Source organism: Meleagris gallopavo, chromosome 1 (genome assembly GCF_905368555.1).
Source record: "Meleagris gallopavo chromosome 1, MGAL_WU_HG_1.1, whole genome shotgun sequence".
NCBI classification, from domain to species: Eukaryota; Metazoa; Chordata; class Aves; order Galliformes; family Phasianidae; genus Meleagris; species Meleagris gallopavo.
In genome coordinates, this window is record NC_139404.1 from 113,261,970 (window position 1) to 113,282,741 (window position 20,772).

At 35.4% G+C, this 20,772-nt stretch overlaps 1 protein-coding gene across 15 annotated transcripts in view; it reads left to right on the top strand.

The window, feature by feature from the left end:
• Positions 1 to 20,772, top strand: part of DMD (dystrophin) — a 1,154,126-nt gene that overhangs the window by 803,503 nt on the left and 329,851 nt on the right. For all 15 annotated transcript variants that reach the window (XM_085210257.1, XM_085210277.1, XM_085210286.1 and 12 more), the window contains one exon: positions 3,632 to 3,740. In XM_085210257.1, the coding sequence (XP_085066383.1) occupies positions 3,632 to 3,740 (109 nt within the window). The remainder of the gene's footprint in view (positions 1 to 3,631; positions 3,741 to 20,772) is intronic.

Consider the following 20,772-nt stretch of genomic DNA (forward strand, 5'->3'; position numbering starts at 1 on the left):
GCAGTTATTTTTTATAATGTTAGTCACAGCCATGGACTTTTTAATTTTCATATCATTTTTTTGTTTTTTAATTCTTATAAAAGTATCATCTTTACATGGTTAAAGAATACTGTTCAAGTCTTTCAAGTAAGCACTAGGCAGAAATGTAAGTAATGATCTGATTGAGTACTCATGTATTTAACATGTGCTTCATTTGAAACTTGCCCAGATGAAATATTTTTTATAGAGTAGACGATTATGAATTCTGTTTGTGTTAGAATTTTTCTATGCCCTTCAGTAGGAAGTCCCAAGAGTGTGAAACCAATATTTGTTATGTAGGGTTAAAGTCAGTCTATCTTCCAATGGCTTTATTTTGAATTTGTAACTTGTACTAGTTAACTAAATACTTGATTAAATATCATGTAGAATGTCCAAAATTTTTAGGCACAAAATTTGAGCTGAGGCCTTAATAATGTTCTTGATTATCAGTAACCTGTCCATCTTGATGTTATAATTGACTGAAATAAGGATATTTTCACACATTCGCAAAGCATGCTAACAGTGAATATACTGGAACTTAGCAATATAAAAATTCTTGTTGGCACATGAAGTCCTAATATATGCTGATTCAAGGATCAAAAAATGGGATAAGACGTGATCTTTTAAGCCCTGGCACTTTAGTAATCAGACACATTCATATTAGTGAAATGAATTTCGTGCTTCTGAAATGCATTTCTGTAAAGTAATCTTTACATGGATGGGAAGGGAGAGGTTATTGAGGTTACTCCTGGTTGCCAGTGCCAATACAGTGAACATAATCCAAGTCTCCTGAATAACAGCACTCTGAATGGTTTAATCAGGAAGGGATATCTGTGGCAAGGGAAAAGCTGCAGTTTCTTTCCATGACACTCTATTTTTCCTTTCCCATCTTTCTGATTAGGAGATAAGTAGTGATGTTGAGAAAGAGGATATAAGGAGTACCTTTACAACTCTGTTTCATTCACCTCAGTCTTCCATTTAAAACGCTACATCACTTTTCTGTCTGAATACTCCTATGTAGTTTTAGTGCTGTCAGTGAGATTAGTTCAGGTATGAATATTGCCTTCACTTTAATAGCACTGGGACTGACATTTAAAGGAAATCAATAAATCAATAGAAACTGTTCCTCAGTGCAACATATTTTAATTTTAATACTTGTCACTAAAACTCTAGAGCTACAATTACAGCAAAATTATTGTGCTTGACAAAGTGAACGTTTTAATGCGTGCATGCTAATTTATGGCAGATGCAAGGTTGGATCAAACTGTAAATTTGACAGGAGAGTTTGGAATCAGCTACTCTCTTAATAGTGGTGTAGATGTTGCTTCTGTTTTGCCATCAATGAAAACAAATCCCTGGCTCACATCCATATGAATGAAACAGCTACTCACAGTGAGAACCAGTATTATATTTATAATATTCATATCTTTTTCCTGAGTTAGTGTGAATATACAGTAAAACGAAGCTGGACTTAGACAGTGAAATCTCTTGAGCTTTTAAGGGCTCTCTACACCTGCTGCTGCTACTGAGTAGATACTGGTGCAGCCATCTACATTTTAGATCTGGAATGAGGTTCTTGGGTATGAGCAGTAGGAAAAAAATGTTAAGAAATGTGGGAAATATGGTTTTGTGTGCCAGTAATCCACAAATAAATAAAGTATGTATGAATTGTTGAATGTTATATTTATTGTGCATACCCTAATTGCTTTTTCTGCGTAGTCATCATATTCTGTTGTTGAAGATAACTTCTGATATTCCTGACTCTTTATTTTAAATTTAATGCAGTTTTTAAGCTACTCTTAGAAGTAAAATGATTTTGTGGTACAGTTATATCCATTCTCTTCTGTCCTATCGGAAAGCATTTGCACAAAAAAAATCTCCAGGACTTAAACCAACCAATGTTTTTGTTTCTATTGATAAGAGATATAAAAGAACTTTGCAGATTTAAGAGTACCTTTGGCGAAACTTAAGTCAAATTCAATAAACAGTGCCCAAGGCATCAAAATGTATGCCTGTGTACACACTTCGATTTAATGTTTCTTCTTCTTGACTCCTCTCCTACTGACCCCATCTTGTTAGATTCAAGGTACTTAATCATCATTCTTAATAGACATCCTGTTTCTATTAGGGCTAGGTAGTACTTTAGACTGTCTGATCATGACTAGGGCGTAGGAGTGCTAAAAGCACCGCTGAATGGCATTGGAATACTGGACTGTTATCACAGTGTTGAAGGAGTTGGAAGGGACCTCAGGAGGTCACCCAGGCAGGCGTCCAGATGGGTCTTGAGTATCTCCATAGGAGGAGATTCCACAACCTCTCTGGGCAACCTGTTCCAGTGCTCTATCACTCTTACTGTAAAGAAGTTCCTCTGTGTGTTAGTACAGAACTTCCCATGTTCAAGTTTTAGGCCATTACTCCTTATGCTATTGCTACACACCACCTTGAGAGCCTGGCCTCATCCATTTGCCTCCCACTTAAGTTTAGGTATTTATATACGTTAGTCAGATCCTCTCTCAGTCATCTTTTCCTCAGGCTGAGCAGACCCGGGTTACTCAGACTTTCCTTGTATGTGTGATGCTCCAAACCCTTTTATCATCTTTGTGGCCCTCCACTGGGCTCTATCTAGGGGTCCCTGTCTTTTTTGAAATGGGGAGCCCAGAATGAGACACACAGTGGTCTAAATGTGGCCTCACCAGGATAGTCAAGGGCTGGCTATGTTTTTTGGTTGTTTTTTTTTTTTTTTTTTTTTTTTTTTTTGCTTCGTGTAACAAATGATCAGGAAGCAGCTTGAAAAGAAAAAGCAGTCTTCATTTTAAGAGTTTAGAAATGCCAGCATGTAATTAGCATGCTTCATCCTACTTTGCAGTCCCTAGAGTGTGGAATAAGTATGGGGTAGAAACATCGTTTTTGAGTCTAAATGCCTCTCATGGTTATCTTAAGACTGATATAATTCACATTCCAGACTTTCACATGGGTTTTGTTTAAAAGTAGCAGCTTAGCCATTGCTCAGGACTGTTTACGATTCCTTGAGGTCTCCTAAGGTGTTTTTTTTTTTCTTTTTTTTCAATAGATAGAAGAACATGTTTTGAATTGCAGAGATTTTATTGACGTGATTTTTAATACAAAATTCCCCTTCCTATTTTAATATAATAAAATGAACATCTCAGGTTTATGATGATTAAAAACAGAACAAAACAGAAAGCTTTTGTTTGGAAATCATCCTGTGTCCTCTAAGTCCATTAGGGAACAATGCAGGCTGGGAGGGTAAGGAGGAGGCCTGGTGAGAGGAACCAAACAGAGCCCTGAGTGGGACTGGGTATGGAGCCTCAGTGGGGCTGAGGTTGGTTAGGGAACTCTATGGCCAGAATCCGGTGGCATAGCCTGTAGCTTGTCCCTGAACTCCAGCAGGCAAATTTCTGGGAGACAAGATGCTCTCAAAATGCTTTCCTCTCTTTCCTATTTGTGAAAATTAATCACTGTTTCTATGTGGGCTGTTGTAAATTCAGGTGGTCCATCAAATGGGGGAAAAAAAAAAAAAAGAAAGGGGGATGGGGGAGGAAGTTACATTTATTAATGCATTATAAATTTAATGTATTTTTAACTTCTACTCTAGAAAAAATTAGAAGACTTGAATGCGGACTGGAAGGCAATAAACCTCTTAATTCTACAACTGAAAGAAAAGCCAACATTCGGAGAGCCTGCCCTTTCCTCTCCAGGTGTCTGTAAGTGTTTCATTGTATACATCTAAAATTAGTTAAGTTACACAGTTAAAGGGAAAATGGCTTGAGACAGTCTAAATTCATTTTGCATCTGTTCAAATTTTAGCGTTAGCTTGTAAATGGGAGATGTGCTGGTATGGAATTCAGCTTGTTTTTTTTCTTTTCATTTTTGTGTAATGTGTCTCAGAAGACAAATTTGTTTATGTATTTGATGAAATGATTGCAATGTGGTTTTGAAATTATTACCCGTTTCAAGGTCTTGTTTCTTTATTCTATGTAGAGAAAACATTATAATTTTCTACATTCATTTATTAAGTAAATATGATGAAAGAAAAAAATTGTTTAAACTAAAAGGTAATAATATAGGTCAAGTAGATATAAATTTACTACAAAATGAAATTCTGAAAATAATTTTTATATATGATAGACCAATGATCTGGGACTGTTTCCAGACAAAGTATTCATATTCAAAGAAAGGATTGTATGGAGATAAACTTTAAGTCTGTGGGTGACACCAATGGGTGTCCTGAGTTGTTCATGAACATGCAACTAGAGACTTGGTTTCCATTTAATTAAAATTATTTGAACAATGTTTTGTTTTGTTTTTTTATTTTTTCCTTATATCTCTTTGCACCTGCAGTCTCACTACAAGGACTACAAATTCATTTTCCTACCGCTTTTTCTTTGAAGTGTATTGATTAAGCTTGGGTGGAAAAGATACATAATTGAGGTACTGGGCTAAAGGCCGAGTTTCTAAGGTCAAGATTCTTTACTTGATAGTAAACTGTCATCTCAGTTGCTTGGAATGAGGAGTGTTTTTCACCCATGAAAGGTGCAAAGCTGCTTGGCAATTCTGCTCAGATCTGGGAGAGGTGTCTGCTACTCTTAGGTTTCCTATAACATAGGCTGTAATACAGTGATAGAATCTTCTGGAATTTGATTGTTTGTAGGATGTTTCTCTCGCTTTTAGCATGTTGTAATGGATAACATATGAGAAAAACTGATGCTGGGGAATTCTGTATCTTCTGCTAGTGACTTACTATTATAGCAAAGAAGAAAAATCTTTTCCTGGGAATTAAATAATTGCACCATTTAGACAGGATCCAGAATATTCAGTTTCAAAGGACAAATCCAGCTTTTGTCAGAGTTGTGTTAATTCAAGCAAAGAAGATGTCCTGCTTAATGATGTGTTGAATCTTACTATATAGGAACTATAATTTATTTTTTTGCAATTTAGAACTGCCATGGTTCTAGTGTTTATCTTTTGATTTTCTAAAAAGGGGTAAATACCACCAATCTTTTTTTTTTTTTTTTTTAACTTGTAGCACAACAATATCCTTACTTTACAGGTCTTTGTTCTAAGGCATGCTGTAGAAATTCATTTAATGACATGGGGGAACTGAAGGAGATGTGTAATCATTTTTTGATGTGCTGGGTCACTAAACTTGCTGTGTCAGTTTTGCATGTCAGCAGGTTATGTCAACTTCCAGTGGGAGGGAGCGTTTGTGATCTGTGAACTTGCTGTTGCAAAGAAAGTGGTAATAACTGTACCACAGAGAGAACACAGCATAGTCTTTCATCAGATTCCTATACTAACTAATGTGAAGCTGAATCTCAAGCTGAAAAATTACTAAATCACTAATTTACCTTAATGCAAGATGTAAGCCCTGACCACTAACATCTCTGAGACTCAGCAGATGGAATTATACATGCAGAAAATGAAAGCACTAGTGTTCTCTAAAGGATTTGGCAGGAAGTAAGATTGATTTCCTTTCTAGTGCCAAGAGCACTTACAATGTGAACCTGTGCTTGTAATGCTAACTCATAATTTTTCTTTATTTGGGTCAGTTTATTCCAATAACATCATTATAAATGTGTTATCATAAAATTGTACAGTTCAGAAGGGAGCTGTGGAAACATGTATTCTTCTTGTTCAAAGCAGGGTCAATTAGAGCAGGTTGCTCCGGGCCATGTCCTGAAGGTTTTTAAGTCAGGTTTTCCCCTCCCTGGGAGTTGAAGAGAGCAAAGAAGCTGCCTCTCACCTTTCTTTTCTTTACACTGGACTACCCAAGTCCCCTCATGTCATCATAAGTCATGTCTTCCAGCTCTTTTATCAGCGTTTTTGCTCTCCTCTAAAATGCATGCAGTGTTCAAGGTGTGGCTACACCAATGCTAAGTATAGCACGAGAATCACCTCTGCAGTCTGTCTGTCTGTGCTGTATTCTGTGTTTGCGCCCCAAAATGCTTGCTGGGGCACATTGTTGGCTCATGCTGAGCTGCTGTCACCCCAGGTCCCTTTCTGCTGAGCTGCTTTCCAGCCTCTTGTCTCACAGTCTGTGCCTGTGTCTGGTGCTGCTCCATTCCAAGTGCAGTACCCAACATTTTCTGTTGTTGAAGGTATGATTAGTGATCAATGTGAAATGCCTGAAATACTGCAGATGGGGAGACTCAACTCCTGTACTCAGATAAAACTGTTAGAATATTGACTGAATATTGAATATTCAATATTATATAGATCAATATATATAGATTCAATATATATAGGATATTCCTGAATATTCATACTCCTCTTTTGAAAGATGCCTCCCCAATGGCCTCCCCCTCTCGAATAATGACTGTATAAAATTACTGTCTTCCTTAAACTATAATGTCAGGAAAAGATATTCTCAGTGAACTAAAACTGAAATCTCTCCACATTCAAACAATCTCATTAAAAAAAAAAATAAAAAAATGCACAGAATAATTTTGGAAAGACACTGTGAAGCAGTGGAAGTATCTCCTGTTGATAACTTTTTGTTTTCTGATTCTTTCTAGACTTTTGTTTATGCCTGTGTTGCTGAGACTGGGGAATGAAGATGTAATTGGCTAAGTTCTACTGCCCTGTCAGGTGCCATTTTGTCTAGTCTGGTTACAAGAACTCAGCCAGAGGGTCTTACTAAATATACCATCTGGTGGCTGTAATAGAGGGAAGGGACCCTTTGTATAATTATTTCTAGGTCTCTGTATTATGGTTTGCTTGGCAGGAGAAATACTAAAAAATCCCACAAGGCCAGTGTGCCCTCAAGCATAATGAACAAGAACTACTTTTCCTGCTAGAAAAACGTACTTAGCTGAGGGGTACGTCTAAAACATTAGCAAAGATTGACTTCTAAGACAAGATGATTCAGGAAGGAAATCACACTTACTATCTGTACATGACATTATAACATGAAATTGTGTCAACATCTCTATCTAAATAACTTGATGCATTGCTTAGCCAGCAGTTTGAAAACAGCGTAAGTAGAGAAATGCAGTCTTGGAATGTGCTTTTATAGGACAAATTTTAATAGGATCTTTAGCATCCATCAGATTTCTTTTGTACTGAAGTGCTACCTCTGCATTTACTTAATAAGTTAAAGTTACATAGTGCTTGTAAAACTCTGTGAATACATTGAGGTGTAGAAGACATCCCTGACTTTGTTCTTGAGTTCATTTTCTCTTATTAACCTTCATTTCAAGGGAAAATTTTATCCACTTTTATTTGGAATTATACTTGAAAATAAAAATTCTTAAAAGGATATCTATTTATTCTTAGTCATGCTTTACTTGAAGTTAGTGAAACTTTAAAAACAACAGAATTAAGACAGCTTAAAATACTTATTCAGCTAATTTTACACTTTGCATGTACAAGTAATATAACTGAGAATGGTACTTCATGTTGTTACTCTTGCCATTTGTTTAATTTATTCAGTGTACTCTCTGTATAGTTTCAGTTTTTTTCTGAATTTTTAGGCAAGTTTTTGTCTTATGTTAAAATGCCTAATCAAGTGACATGGAAAAAGATATGACCAAGAAATGAAGAAAAATTTAAGAGTGTTAATATCAATTACAATGGGAAACTTACTTCAAAAATTAAGTAGAATTCAAGTTATTTTTCTTTTAAAGCTTTAAGTCAGCAGTCCTTAATTTGGAGCATTATTTTTAGTAGGTCTCTTTAAAAAGTACCATTTTCATTTTACAAGTTGTAGTTGAATTAGAGATACATATGGCAGAGATGCTTTATATACGTTGATAATTATAGTATATTTAAAACAAATAAGAGGAAAGCTGTTACTGCTTCTTGAATGCATAGAACCAAATCTGTTGGGTGCTTTTCAGTGTAATTTGCTTTGAGGCTAGAAGCTGGAGACTACAGGCATGGAGCCAAAGGTTCAGATTCCATGCGTAGGGCAATAAGGCTTTTCAGGTTTTAGAATGAATTAGGGAGAATGTAGAGGAGCATTGCCACAAGTTGAGACCATTAAAAGCATGTTGGAGTATGTGGTTTATGAGCTGCTGTAACTTCACAAACTTCGCCAAAGCAGAACTCATCATTGCTTATTAGCGTATATATTCAGCTGAGATGTAGTAAAAGGATTTGGAGGCAGTCTCCTCCTGGGTCTGTTGCACTTTGAATTTTGGGTTTTGAGTTGAAAGAATGGTATTTGTGAATCTGTGGAAACTACTGACAGTAGAGCTTTATTCCTTACTTTTGCTTTTATACTTTATTTGAAAGAGTGCTTCTTAAGGCAAATCTCCTTTGGTTTGGGAATGATTAGTTTCATGGAGAAACGAGAAGCAAACAAATCCCCACCTGGACAAGGCTTTATGCATTTCCTAGGCTTGTAAGAGCTTATAAAACAGTTCTTATTAAAAAAAAAAAAAAAAAAAAAAAAATCACCACTGTTACTCTTCTTGAATATGTAGAGTTGTCAGGTTATTTTGTGTGAATTCCCTTGTGTTGTTTGGGATGTAACATAGCTTAAATATCTACTAGGGTAACTAAAGGAGTAACTAAAAATATGATTCCTGAGATTGTATGTTTTTAAGGAAAATTGGCAACAAATAAAAGCATGTATGTAAAAATACATATCTTGATGCAATAACATAAGGTTTAAAACTAAAATCCAGTGACTTAAACAGACATTCTTGCAGTGCTAGTGTCAGTATTTTGTACGCCTGTAATTTTATTTTCATATTCATTGCCTAGATGAGTGTTTTATTTTTCTATTAGTACTAGGATGGAGAGTTGTACAGACTGAGCACAGCATTATGAAGCCTGCCTGAGTGAATCTCTGATATTATATTTGGTTAAATATTTTCACTTGGATAGAACGATCTTTGACACTATAACTGTTGAAATATATTCATTTTGTGGTCTTCAGATATAAATCATATAGCATCTCTCTCTAAAATAAGCAAGCCACATTTCTGTTTTCAAGAGACAATGACAAAAAATGTAAGGAAGAAAGTGACAACAACCACCTTTGGGCAATGGAAACTTTTTTTTTTTTTTTTTTGCAGTAATTCATAGCTGATGTGCTCTGAAGCAGCCATTGTTTGTATAATGCACGCAGTGCTTGAGTGAGCACATATGCTCTAGTTCAGAACTGTGTTTCTCAGAATTTTCAAATGATAGTCTTAAAATCCTTCTAGGTTTATTGTTTACATGAATGCATAACTATGTGTGTATTTAGAGGGTAAATTAAAAACAAATGTACAAATCAGGAAGTCTGTTTTGTTTAGAGCACTTGACATAGCATAATAGAGACCAAGCATACTCACAATAATTCCTTGAGGAAGACTGAGCAATCTAGGAACCTATACCTACAGTGTTTTCAGTATTAGTGCAAATGTTATATGAAATATACAATGCAATAATACCATTTAAAATACTTGTGCATGGGTCATGATATATACTTAATAGTGCAGAACCATTTTCCAGTATTGAACAGCTAGAAATCGACAGCTTGCATCTGATTTGAAAGGAAGTTCTATGCTGAATTTAAAAGGCATTGCTACTGCCAGTAGGCCATTTTAGTTAACATTAAGTTTAGGACACTAATGAACAAAATCACTACTATGAGAGTTGTAATAGAGAGAAATGTTATTTCCAATGATGGCCATGTTCAGAATTGTATAGTTTGCTATATTTGCTTATGCAGAATCTAAAGGAAATGTCTGTTTTTAAGTATCGGTTATAATTTTGTTTAGCTCTGTGAAAGTTTTACTGAAACAAGTGAAAAAAGCAAAAGTGGACAGGGAACAATGCAGTAAGGAAACATTGCGGAGAATACTTGGAGTTTTTGAATTAGTGCTGAGCAATAATAAGAATAGGGTCTTACATCAGTTGGCCTATCAAAGATTGCTCACTCTAGTATAAAGTGCAATAGTGAAGGAATAGATCATTTTCTTCACCTTTTCTTCTGGTTGTTCTGTGTCTTCGGAGGAAGGAATAAATAATCTTTTATATAAATTATTTTATTTTGTTTGAGTTTGTCATTTTACTTTACAGGCTTGTGTAGTAAAGGCTTTCACAGTTACCAACCTGATTTGGCCCTGTTATTTGTACATCACCATATATCCACTTTCCCATTGTGTTCAAAAATGAAGTTGTCTGATTATTATGTCTGTTTTTCATTTGGAAGCTTTCTCACTTCTCATACATGCCACATCTAACAAATAGCAATATGGCACAAACCTGAATCTGTTACCATTTGATTGGAGATTTTTCAAGGTCAGGACCCAGTTCCACAAGCAGTTCTATTTTTCAATACAGCTGACATCAGACACAAGCTGAAGACAAACTTGTCTAATAAAGCTTTCAGATTCAATTTTCTCTCCGCATATAGCTTCAGGAATCTCTGGAGGTCATTCACAGCATGTACTGCAACACCAACAGGGAGAAGTAATGAAAAGAATCTGGATAAAAAGCTGACACTATGCCTTCAGAGCTGCGTGAATAAAAACATAATAGGCAAGTTTATAAACGCAAATCTCTGTGATTCTCAGAATTTCAGTCTTGATCTTTATAGCATATATTGATGTGAGGATTTGTTTCTGGATTATCTGACAGGTAGAAAAATACATGCCAAATATTACTTAAGCCACAAAAGCCCGATTTAAATCAAAGGAAATAAGGTTTCCACTTTATATTTAACATCCTATTTCAGGGGTCTCACTATAGGTTACCTTTTGAAGGTTTCTGTGATAAACATCTGTAACAGTGCAGTTTACAAAGGGAATATGGACCTTTATTTTGATTTTCAGGATCCAGCTGATTAAATAAAACTGTGGGTTACTGCCCAGAGTTTTTATTATGCATACACCTATGATGAAATGTAAATAGGAAAGTGGAAACAGGAGTTGGCTGCTTCACTGTTACTAAAGACAATATGGAATCCAGATCTGCTTTTTATTTTCTACAGCAAGTTCTTGAAAGCACAGCTGTCAAGATTTATGACATAAGTAAGAGTAATGCTATCATCAGTCTTTCAAAGGACCACATTCAGCTACTTCGTTTTTGAAATAAGGTCTGGTGTTTTCTTCTGAGGAGTGGGTTTTGCGGCATATTTTCTTTCCTTTAATTTCTTGATCAATAGCAGCAGGATTACAGGAATCGTTTTGATTAAACTCAATGAAATGTAAATGATACCATCTTGACAAATTCATGATTTTACTATTGACTGCCTGTACCAAGTGATAGCAAAGAACTAAGTTACAGATATGGGTTTTTTTTTGTTTTTGTTGTTGTTTACATGGCTAATTTAGCATGGCTCAGGAAAAAAAAAAATTACTTTTCTCTAGAACAAAGTGTTCACCACAGTCTGCTGAATGCAGACCTGGTCATTTCTCAGAATCATGGTGACTGTAAGATTCCTTTTTTTTTTTTTTTTTTTTTTTTAAACACAAAAAAGAAGAGTTTCTTGGTAGAGTTCCAATGAAGCATAGATAATTAAATGCTAGTGTGTGCTCTTTTTTAGGCTGAGTCTAACTCAGATTCTAGCTTTGGGTTGCACGTTTTTTTCACTCTGCCTCTTTCACCTGAATACTATTATTGTTGACTATTAAGGTAGCATGGACTTGCAAATAGCAGTAATATTTCTTTCCTGTTTAATTTATGTAGTAATTAGGTCTATTGACAATTTCATTATGTGAAGAATCTCTTTAATTTCCTACAATAATAGAAAGTGATAGATGCAGTCATTTGTTGACTTATACTTTTTAAAAGAGGAAAGCAAGCTGGCTTTTCCTTCTGAAAGATGTAGTGTTTATTGCCACCCTGGTCATCCAATTTCTGTTGTGACTAGTACTGCCACAGAGTTGGGTGTGCTCTACAGAGGACCAACCAACCAACCAAGGAGTACACAAAAGCATGATCACAAGTCGTGAGCAGACTAGAAGCTTCAGGGAATGAGAAGCAAAGCTCTTAATTGCTTTTAACATTTCTGCTGTTCTCAAGGGGTGCGAGACAATGAAAGAGGAGAGTCTTGTACCTTAAACTTTGGAAAGTTAAAATGAGGAAAAGAGGCTAGTGGTGATCTTCTGTGCTTCTCCAGCTTGAAAATTCTTTAGATTTGTTTATATGAAACTTGTTGATGGAAACATCAGACTGCTTTCTACATTTGTGTCATTATAGAGAAGCAAGAAGTAGTGATGGAGATTAGCAAGTAGACATTTGCAGTACTGATGTTTACTTCAACAATAGATTAGTCAGAGGACACAAGTTCTCAAAGGCATTTTTTTTTTTTCCTAAGGTCAAACCAAATAGCTGGAAGAGCAATAGTCTAGTTTGACCTGAGAAGTATTGTGTGTATTTTGACAGAATAGATTTATAAGTGTTTCACAAAGTAATACTAAGAAAGATATTTTAAAATTTCTGATGAAGAGAAAAGAAGAGAAGGTGCTAGCAATGATTCAAGGAATTGCTTTGTCAAAAAGCAATAGTGAAGATGTGGTGTTCTTTAGCTTTTGGTAACTGCAGGATTTTTCTCTCTAAGGAGAAGTGTAAATTAGGAAATTTTTGAATGAATACTGTAACGGTTTCTTATTAACTAATATCCGAACTGTTTCAAACCTTCATACCTGTTTTGATCATTTTCTTAACTGCATGTGCTAAAATTCCATCAGATCTTTGGTATTCCTAAGAGACCAATCTGTATCTAATGCTCTTTTTTTTTTTTTTTTTTTTCTTTTTTTTTTTTAATTTTTTTTTATTTCTTTTGGCTAGGTTAGCAATTTATACCTGTCAAGTCAATTTGTAGGTCTTCCAAAATTATAATAGTTGTATACTGTAAATGTAAACTGTTGTCATACAGATTGACATCCAATTGAAAGCTCCATACTGTATGAAGGAATTTTTTACTTATACCAACAAAAGAAATGCTGAGAGTTGCATGCATCATATGTGACAGATTAGTCATAATATTTTTTTATAATGCAAGTATCTGACAGAACTTGATGGATTCCTGTAGTAAAAAGTGTTCATTTTCAAAACCTTCTGTAAAATCTGCGGAAACTGCTTACTAAGAAGACTCCTACCCTATGGAGGAAAAACAAGTTTATGTAGGGGTACAAATAATGCTGCATTAAAAAAAAAAAAAAAAAAAAAAGTCTCTTTAGACTTCCTAGAAAAGAAAATGTGTTACTAGATGTTGAGAAACTTAATTGGGAACGAAAGAATGAATTACTGAAAACATACAGGGGATAAAAATAAATATACAAAAGAAAAAAATATATCTCACAATTAAAATATGAATATAAGTAATGGTGGAATTAAGCAATAATATTAATAAAATAAAAATAAAATTGCCTATTGACAGTGTCTTAATATCACTAAAGAGACTCCTTGTGTTGATTCCTCTGTCTACCTCAGAAGATCTAAAACCAGGCTGCAGCATTTTAGTCAACACTTCCTTTGTTTCAAAATTTTAAAGAACACAGGATAAATTAAATCTTAAAAACTCAAATATGTAAGTAGTCATTGCAGGGCAAATAGCAGCTCCATCGACTAATTTTACATAAAGAGATTAATACTACATTTCTGGTAACATAAATTTCCGTGGGACCTACAGTGCTACTGCAGTACAACATTTTCAGTGTTTCTGTTGCTCACAGAAATGACTTTTTTGTATGAGGACTTCCCGAGGTTTCCTTTTGAAAGTCTCACGAAAACGATTATGCAGATATTTCATGTTTGCTTAAGAAGAAAGAATGTGTCATCCTAAAACATGAAAATTAATATGCATTAAATGCCCTTAACTGGTTGGGTTTTTTTGTTGTTGTTGTTGTCAGACATAGAATCCTTTATGCAAGATTAATGTATTATTTTAGCAGGGCACCATGAATGAATGTATGTAGGAATGTGATCAAAAGTCTGCATTTAGTTTCTGAAGGAAGTGAAAACTTCTATTCAAAAATGCCATGTGATAATCCACTCAGTGTTTCAACAAATAAAAACAAGGGCTGCCTCCTGTTCTCTTGTGTTGGCTCGTGACATCAGAGACAGATACTGGTGGCATGGCAGTAAAGGTTGAACCTTCCCGCCAATATCCTGTAACGTTTTGTTGCTGTGGGACAGATGGCAGCAGAGGGGCAGTCTGACACAACAGCATCTGACATGGAAGTGTGAGTGAAGCAAAGGTGTGTCACTGAATTCGCCGATGCAGAAAAAATGGCACTCACTGACATTCATCAACACTTGCTGAACATATGTGGAGATCAAGCAGTGAACGTGAGCACAGTGAGGCAGTGGATGGCGCGCTTCAGCAGTGGCAACAGCAACAGTGGGTCACCTCTGTTGATAAACCTTGTTAAGAACACAGCGTGCAAGCTCTTGTTTATTGTTGGTGAAAAGGCATAGCTCATGAAGGAGACTGTGTGAATAGTGTATTGTAGCTGAAAATTTTCTTTATCAGGTAGTGTTATTGTGCTCTTTGTACTGGTTGTAGTTTTAGAAAAAAATAGAAGGCATTATTTTCTGAGCAACCGATGTATATGAATAATTTAAGATGCGGTATGACTTTGTTCTGTGCAAACTGTTATATACAGTCAGGTTCAAGAACCATTCTGGTCAAACGTGAAATCTTCACAAGGAAGTATTCACCAAACAAGAAACTAAAAGTATAAAAGTATCAAAAGAGGATTTTAGTTATATATGTAATAAGAGCTAATAATTTTATTACTTCTTCATTTTAATTGAATCGCTGAATTTCCTGTTTCATTAAGTTTTTCCTCTTTGCGTTGGAGAACATGTTACATGAGCTTAAGGGAAAGACTCAAATAAATTATGAGAATAGAGAATTTAGGGCACAGGCAAGCCAGAAAACAGTTGTTTGTCTCAGCTGTGAGTTTCCTGGTACTTCATATCACAGTTAGGGTATAAGAGAGTATTGTTTGGGGGAAAAGCACAAACATTTTATTGTTATTTTTGCTTTTGTTATAGTAAACGATTATTCTTAACATACTTCCAATTTATGTCATTTTAGTCAACTTCTGTATTTGTAATGAAAATGCTGGTAGTATCAAGAAATGATTATTTTTACTGTAGTGGAAATATTGGTGGTAATGCAGATATTTCTTCAGGTAACCTTTAAGCTACTGATCGGAAAGAGGAATTAAACAGTTACATTTGATACACAGTTTGTAGAAGGAATAGATTATATTTATGGGCGAATGATATTTTTTTAAATCTCAGTATTTTAATGAGTATCCAGTGGTGGAACGATATAATTCTAGAATATAGTTTTCACATAACTTTTAGAATATGCGTTAGTAGTTAAATTAGCCTTGGTAATGTAATCAGTGACACATCTTAAATTGAATGTAGAGCCATAGTTTAGTTACTGCTAGACTGTGTTTAGTTTCAGTTATCTGCTTTAATTCTTACACTTGTTCATATCCTTGCCTTTTACTACTCAATTTTTAATGGACTCATCAATGATGTTGAATTTTGCCTAAGGAAGGTTTCACTGGAAATGCCATGAAAACATCTCTTAGTAAAAAGAAACTGGTCTGCTTATCTTTAAGAAAGTTTTGGATGGAGCTATAGATCCAGGAAGATCAGGAGTCAATAATGATGGCTCAGTTCACAAATATATATTACATTCTTTAATTGGCCTCTGTTTGAGTCAAAGTGGGTAGAGTAGTGCAGACTTGAAGCTTTTGCCACAACACATAGAGCAGTCTTTTGGATGTTTCCAAACACTGTGCCTCAATTATTTCCATGTATTATCTTCAGTCTTAGCTGCTCCATTCTCAAAGCGTTATCTTCTATTTCTTATTTGACTCAGAGACTTTTTGAACCTGAATGTGTAGCTGTACAGAGTGGTTTGGTTTGGAGGTCTGGAGGCCTCCAGAGATCACTTGGTTAGGTTCCTTACTGAAGCAGGGATGCTCAGAGCAGGTCCATGTCCTGGTGACCATTGATGATCTTCAAGGTGGGAGAATCCACTGTCTGTCTGGGCAGCCTGTGCAAGCTCTCAATCACCTGCACAGTAAAGCTGTGTTTTCTAATATTCAGGTAGAACCTCCTTTCAGTTTATACTTTTTGCCCTGTCACTGGAAATCACTGAAAAAGCCTTTCTTTACATCCTTCTTTCAAATATTTACGTACACTGGTAAGATCCCTTAAGCTAGGGCCTAAGCAGTCCCAGCTATCTCAGCCTTTCCTTTAATGTATTATAAACTGATGTCAATAGCAGGTAATGTAAATATTACCTAGGTTTTCATAAAATCGAATACTGAGTGTCATCTGTCAATATTCTTAAACTAAAGCTTTTATCAATGAAATATCCATTATCAATGAAATATCCATATAGTTACTAAATTATTTTTTCCTAGTATTTTTTTGAGAAAATATTCAAGGCTAGGACAGTCAGACATATTTTTAATTATTCAAACAGAAAAAGGATCATTTCAAAACATGATTATTTAGTTAGTTAGTTATTTTGTCTATTTGTTACAAAAATGTTAGCATAGAGATACAGTGCTGTAAGGATAAGTATTTTGCACATTTAGACCAGTGGATGGAATTTCATTGGCAGTGATTTTTTTATCAATATAGAGAACTTTAGTCTGTGTTTAGACCAGCAGAGAAGTCCTGTCTTTGCTCTACATTTTTTTAAAAAACATTTATATTAGCTATTATCAAAATTTGAACTTTCTTACCCACTGTTTTTTTCTATTATTTATCTTTCTGAACTCCTTTGTGACCCAGAATACTTGGCAGGTAGCAGTAGCTTGCTCTGCAGAGGTGTCATTGGCAGAGAACACCTTGTGTGGAGGGCTTGTATCGCAAGGGAAAGCCCAGTGTACTCATAACTTTGCCTTCATAACTTTGAAGGACGAAGATGAGATTATTCATTTATCACTGGGACAAGTGTAAGGAATAAATCAGCCCCAGAGCCACCTTCCCAGGCCTCTCTAAGGGAAGTCTGCCTGGAGTTTAAGAATATGAGTGTGGGTTCTTAAACCGAGCAGAAAATTGACTGTAATGACACAGAATAAGAAAAAAAATATTAAAGGAATTGCCTTTAGCAGACAATATATTTTAACTCGTGTCGTTGTGGAATCAAGTTTTTCCTACTCAGGTTCACATCAGAAGTGCTGGTATGATGGCACTGAGCCTTTCTGTGGAATACACAAAGCCTTTGTTGCCTGGTGTGTTTCTTCTGAATCAGTGGACTGGGGAGTTTGGCCCACTATTAGAGAAGGTGATATTGCTGTGTTAAAACAATTAATTGATATGTTTTCTGTGAGTATGTCAAATGTATTCTTTTTCTATTTTCCTAGGAGTAAAATGCATCTGAGTTTAGTAGGTCTATGTTACTATTACTCATTGTCTAAAGGATTTAGGGCTGGCCTCTGCCTCACTTGATATTCCTAACTGTGGAAATAAATCCTGAGGATAGAGAAGAAAATTGCTTGAAAACCTACATTCAGCTGCTGTGTTATTTCTTCTTTGTCAAAAAGTTTTGACCTGGTCACTCTGAAAGTAATGCCTATATATTTCTACTGAAACTACAACAGATACAGAGTGCAATAGCAGTATTTAATAGTGTAAATTCTCAGCTACAAAAAAAAAGCTATCTTTCAACATAGTTGCCATCACTACCTATGCATTTTAACCAGCCATGAACAAGAGCTTTCGTGTCATGCTTGTAAAAATCTGCATGCAATTCGTAACGTGGCTTGTCTTTCATGTTGCTGTCGCCACTGCTGAAATGCACCACATGCTGCCTATCTGCATCCACTAGTTGGTCTCCATCAATGTTCAGCAAGCATCAGTAAATGTCAGTAGGTTTTTGATGTTTTCTTCTCACGAAGAGGATCTGTGTCACACCTTTAGTTCATCCACACTTCCACATCAGACCCACTGTGTCAGAGTGCACCTCTGCTGCCATCTGTCACATGGCAATAACATGTCATGGAATATTGGTGGGAAGGTTCAACCTCTACTGCCATATCATCAATATCTGCTTCTGGCTTTGTGGGACAATATAATAAAATGGGAGGGATTATAGCCCTCATAATTATCCTGTGTAATTAAAACTGCAATATTAATACACTCAGAAGAATGGTTAGGAATACTGTGAATGGATTCAGCTCCATTTAAATACTTTACCTTGTGAAGGGATGCTTTAAGTGATTTGAAATTTTTGGGAGTATTGTCCATTCTGTTCCTGTTCATTAGCTAAATAGATTTTAATTTGTTCAAAGCTGTCAGTCTGATGCTGTCTTGAAACACATCACCGAAATAAGCAGAACAAATTAGAAAAACCACTTTCCTGCAGATGACTTAATTCTGCTTTTATTTCTGCATTTCATATTTCAATTTCAATTTCATGCCACATTTTTATTACTTCCGTTCTTGATGTTTAGCATCACAGACTATTTACAAGAGTCATAGAGTAGCCATGTTCCCTCAACTTTCTTCCAGTGTATTTCAAGGTTCAAGAACAAGTTGAAAATCACATCTACTTATTGTACCTAGAGTACTGGAATACCTGGAGTATCGCTAGATTGGTTTTGGGCTTCATGTTAAGTAGTTTAGTTCTGTGCTTTATTTTGCTCCTGTTATTGTTTCCATCTATGTTAGACAGTAGAAGGTGCTAACAAAGAGTTATGGGTAAAGCTACAGATCAATGTGGTTTAACGTCCTTATTTCTAATTGTTGTTTTGTGGTTTATTGTGTCACAGGAATGAACTGATACAACTGTTAAATAAATTGAAAGATTAAGTCCTTGATCATGTTTCTAGTGTAATACAGTAGGATAGGATTTGTTTCCTGGATATTTGAGAGTAATGGTTTGATTCTGTGTTATCCCCTTTGAGTCACAGAAATCATCAGTGCAGTTCTGGATAAATTTCTTCAGGATAAGATCTATTGCTATGTATTGTGTCATTAGTGTTGATTTATATTTCTCTATTAATTTTAATCAATTATTTATACTCTTCCGTTGAATTAATCACATCATATCTGTGCAACCATAAAAGAAAGAGAAAGGACAGATGTACTATTTCTAGTGGTATTCTTGTTCTCAGGGAGGATAATATCAGAAGAGAAACATACTGTGCAACCACATTCTTACGGTAATTGCTCTAAGTAACTTCAGAAGTAATTCAGAAGTTTTACCTGCTAAGTCAAAATGGAGCAGATTATTACCTTAGTCCAGTAGTGTTAGATAATGCATCTTGAAACTTTTAAGTAAGATATAGTGGTCAGTGCCTCAGTGTTCTTCTGTTCATACATTACAGGTCTTACTATAGTATTTCAAATTTCTTGGTGCAAAATAAGTACCTCAAAAGCAAAAGAAAAATTAACCCAAAGTCAGAGCAGTGAAAACATATACTAGAACGATAGGAATAGTCTCTTCTGGAATAGCTGCCATTCAAAGGAAGAAAAGTGTGTGTGTTTATATATATGTGTGTGTGTGTGTGTGTGTGTGTGTATGTATATATGTATATCTGAATATATATTAGCAAACTCAGTGTATTCTCAGGCCAAAATATGTAAGAAGCTAAGAGATATCAGGCTGTCTTATCTGACATCCTGTGTTTACTTACAGAGGGTCTGTAGAGTTCTTTAGAAAGTTTTTCTTTGATCTTCCTGATGTACTAGTGAGAATAGGAATTTCTTCTCAGATAAGACAAGATATATGTATCCTATGTAAATGCCAAACTAAGTGACTGTTCTCATTTTCTAAGAGCCTCTGGAGTCACAGAGGAAATACAAGGCGTTTGTGTGAACGTGTGGCCAGATGGAAGTGGACCTAAGCATCCATCCCTTGGTAGAGACTGGAAATTAACACTTAAGCATGCTTTTAACACTTAGCTGCTTTGGTTAAGTTCTGAATTAAACACTCAGCTATGTTTTTTAGTAATTGCACATGTCTTGACCATGATGTGGAATGGCTTGGTGAAAATTGCAAGACTTTTTCTGAATCAGTGTAACCTACAGTTTTATGGAGTTCATGTGGGGAGAGGATGTAATCAGATGGCGTTTTGGAGTTGTTACAGGAAATCATGACTGATGTGTGGAGTTGAAATCCCATACAGGAGTGAGAGAATAGAGAAAATCCTGTGAATTTATGTCTTGAATATATAGTAGTGTCCAGTAGGTTGTTAGTATCCAGCCCAGAGAGAGGAAGGCACGGAGACACTTATTACCTGAAGGTAATAAATGATATTCTTCAAAGACAGACTTGCTTAAAGCCTTCTCTGCCATTTTCTTCACCCACTGAACAAAGATGAAACATTCAATAGCTTTCTGATTGTAAACATTAAAAGCGTACAACCAAAGCAGTGTTGGTAAACTGCATGCACTGTATTTGCAGAGGTACTCTACATGTGAGGATGTTAGGTATTACTTCTTTTTTGAACTCACCTTATTTCTGGGTAGAGCAATGAACGCAGAGACTATTTATTTATTTATTTATTTATTTATTTATTTCTCTGATGCTGTTTGGAGTCATTTCACACCATTACAGTTTTCAGGCTCTAAGTGCCAACTCAGTCAAATAAGTAACTAATTATAACACTTCTTTAATGTTGATATTCTTTTCTAGCTTCAGCGTACATTAGCAAGTGAACATAATAGCAAATGAATCTACCAATTAAATAGTTCTTATTTGTCTGAATGTGAAAAGTAACTCTTTTTTAAGTTCCCCTTGTCTTAAAAGAACATTACGTAGCTTTCTTTCCTTTCTCATCTTACAAGTCTTAATGTAGAGTTCCT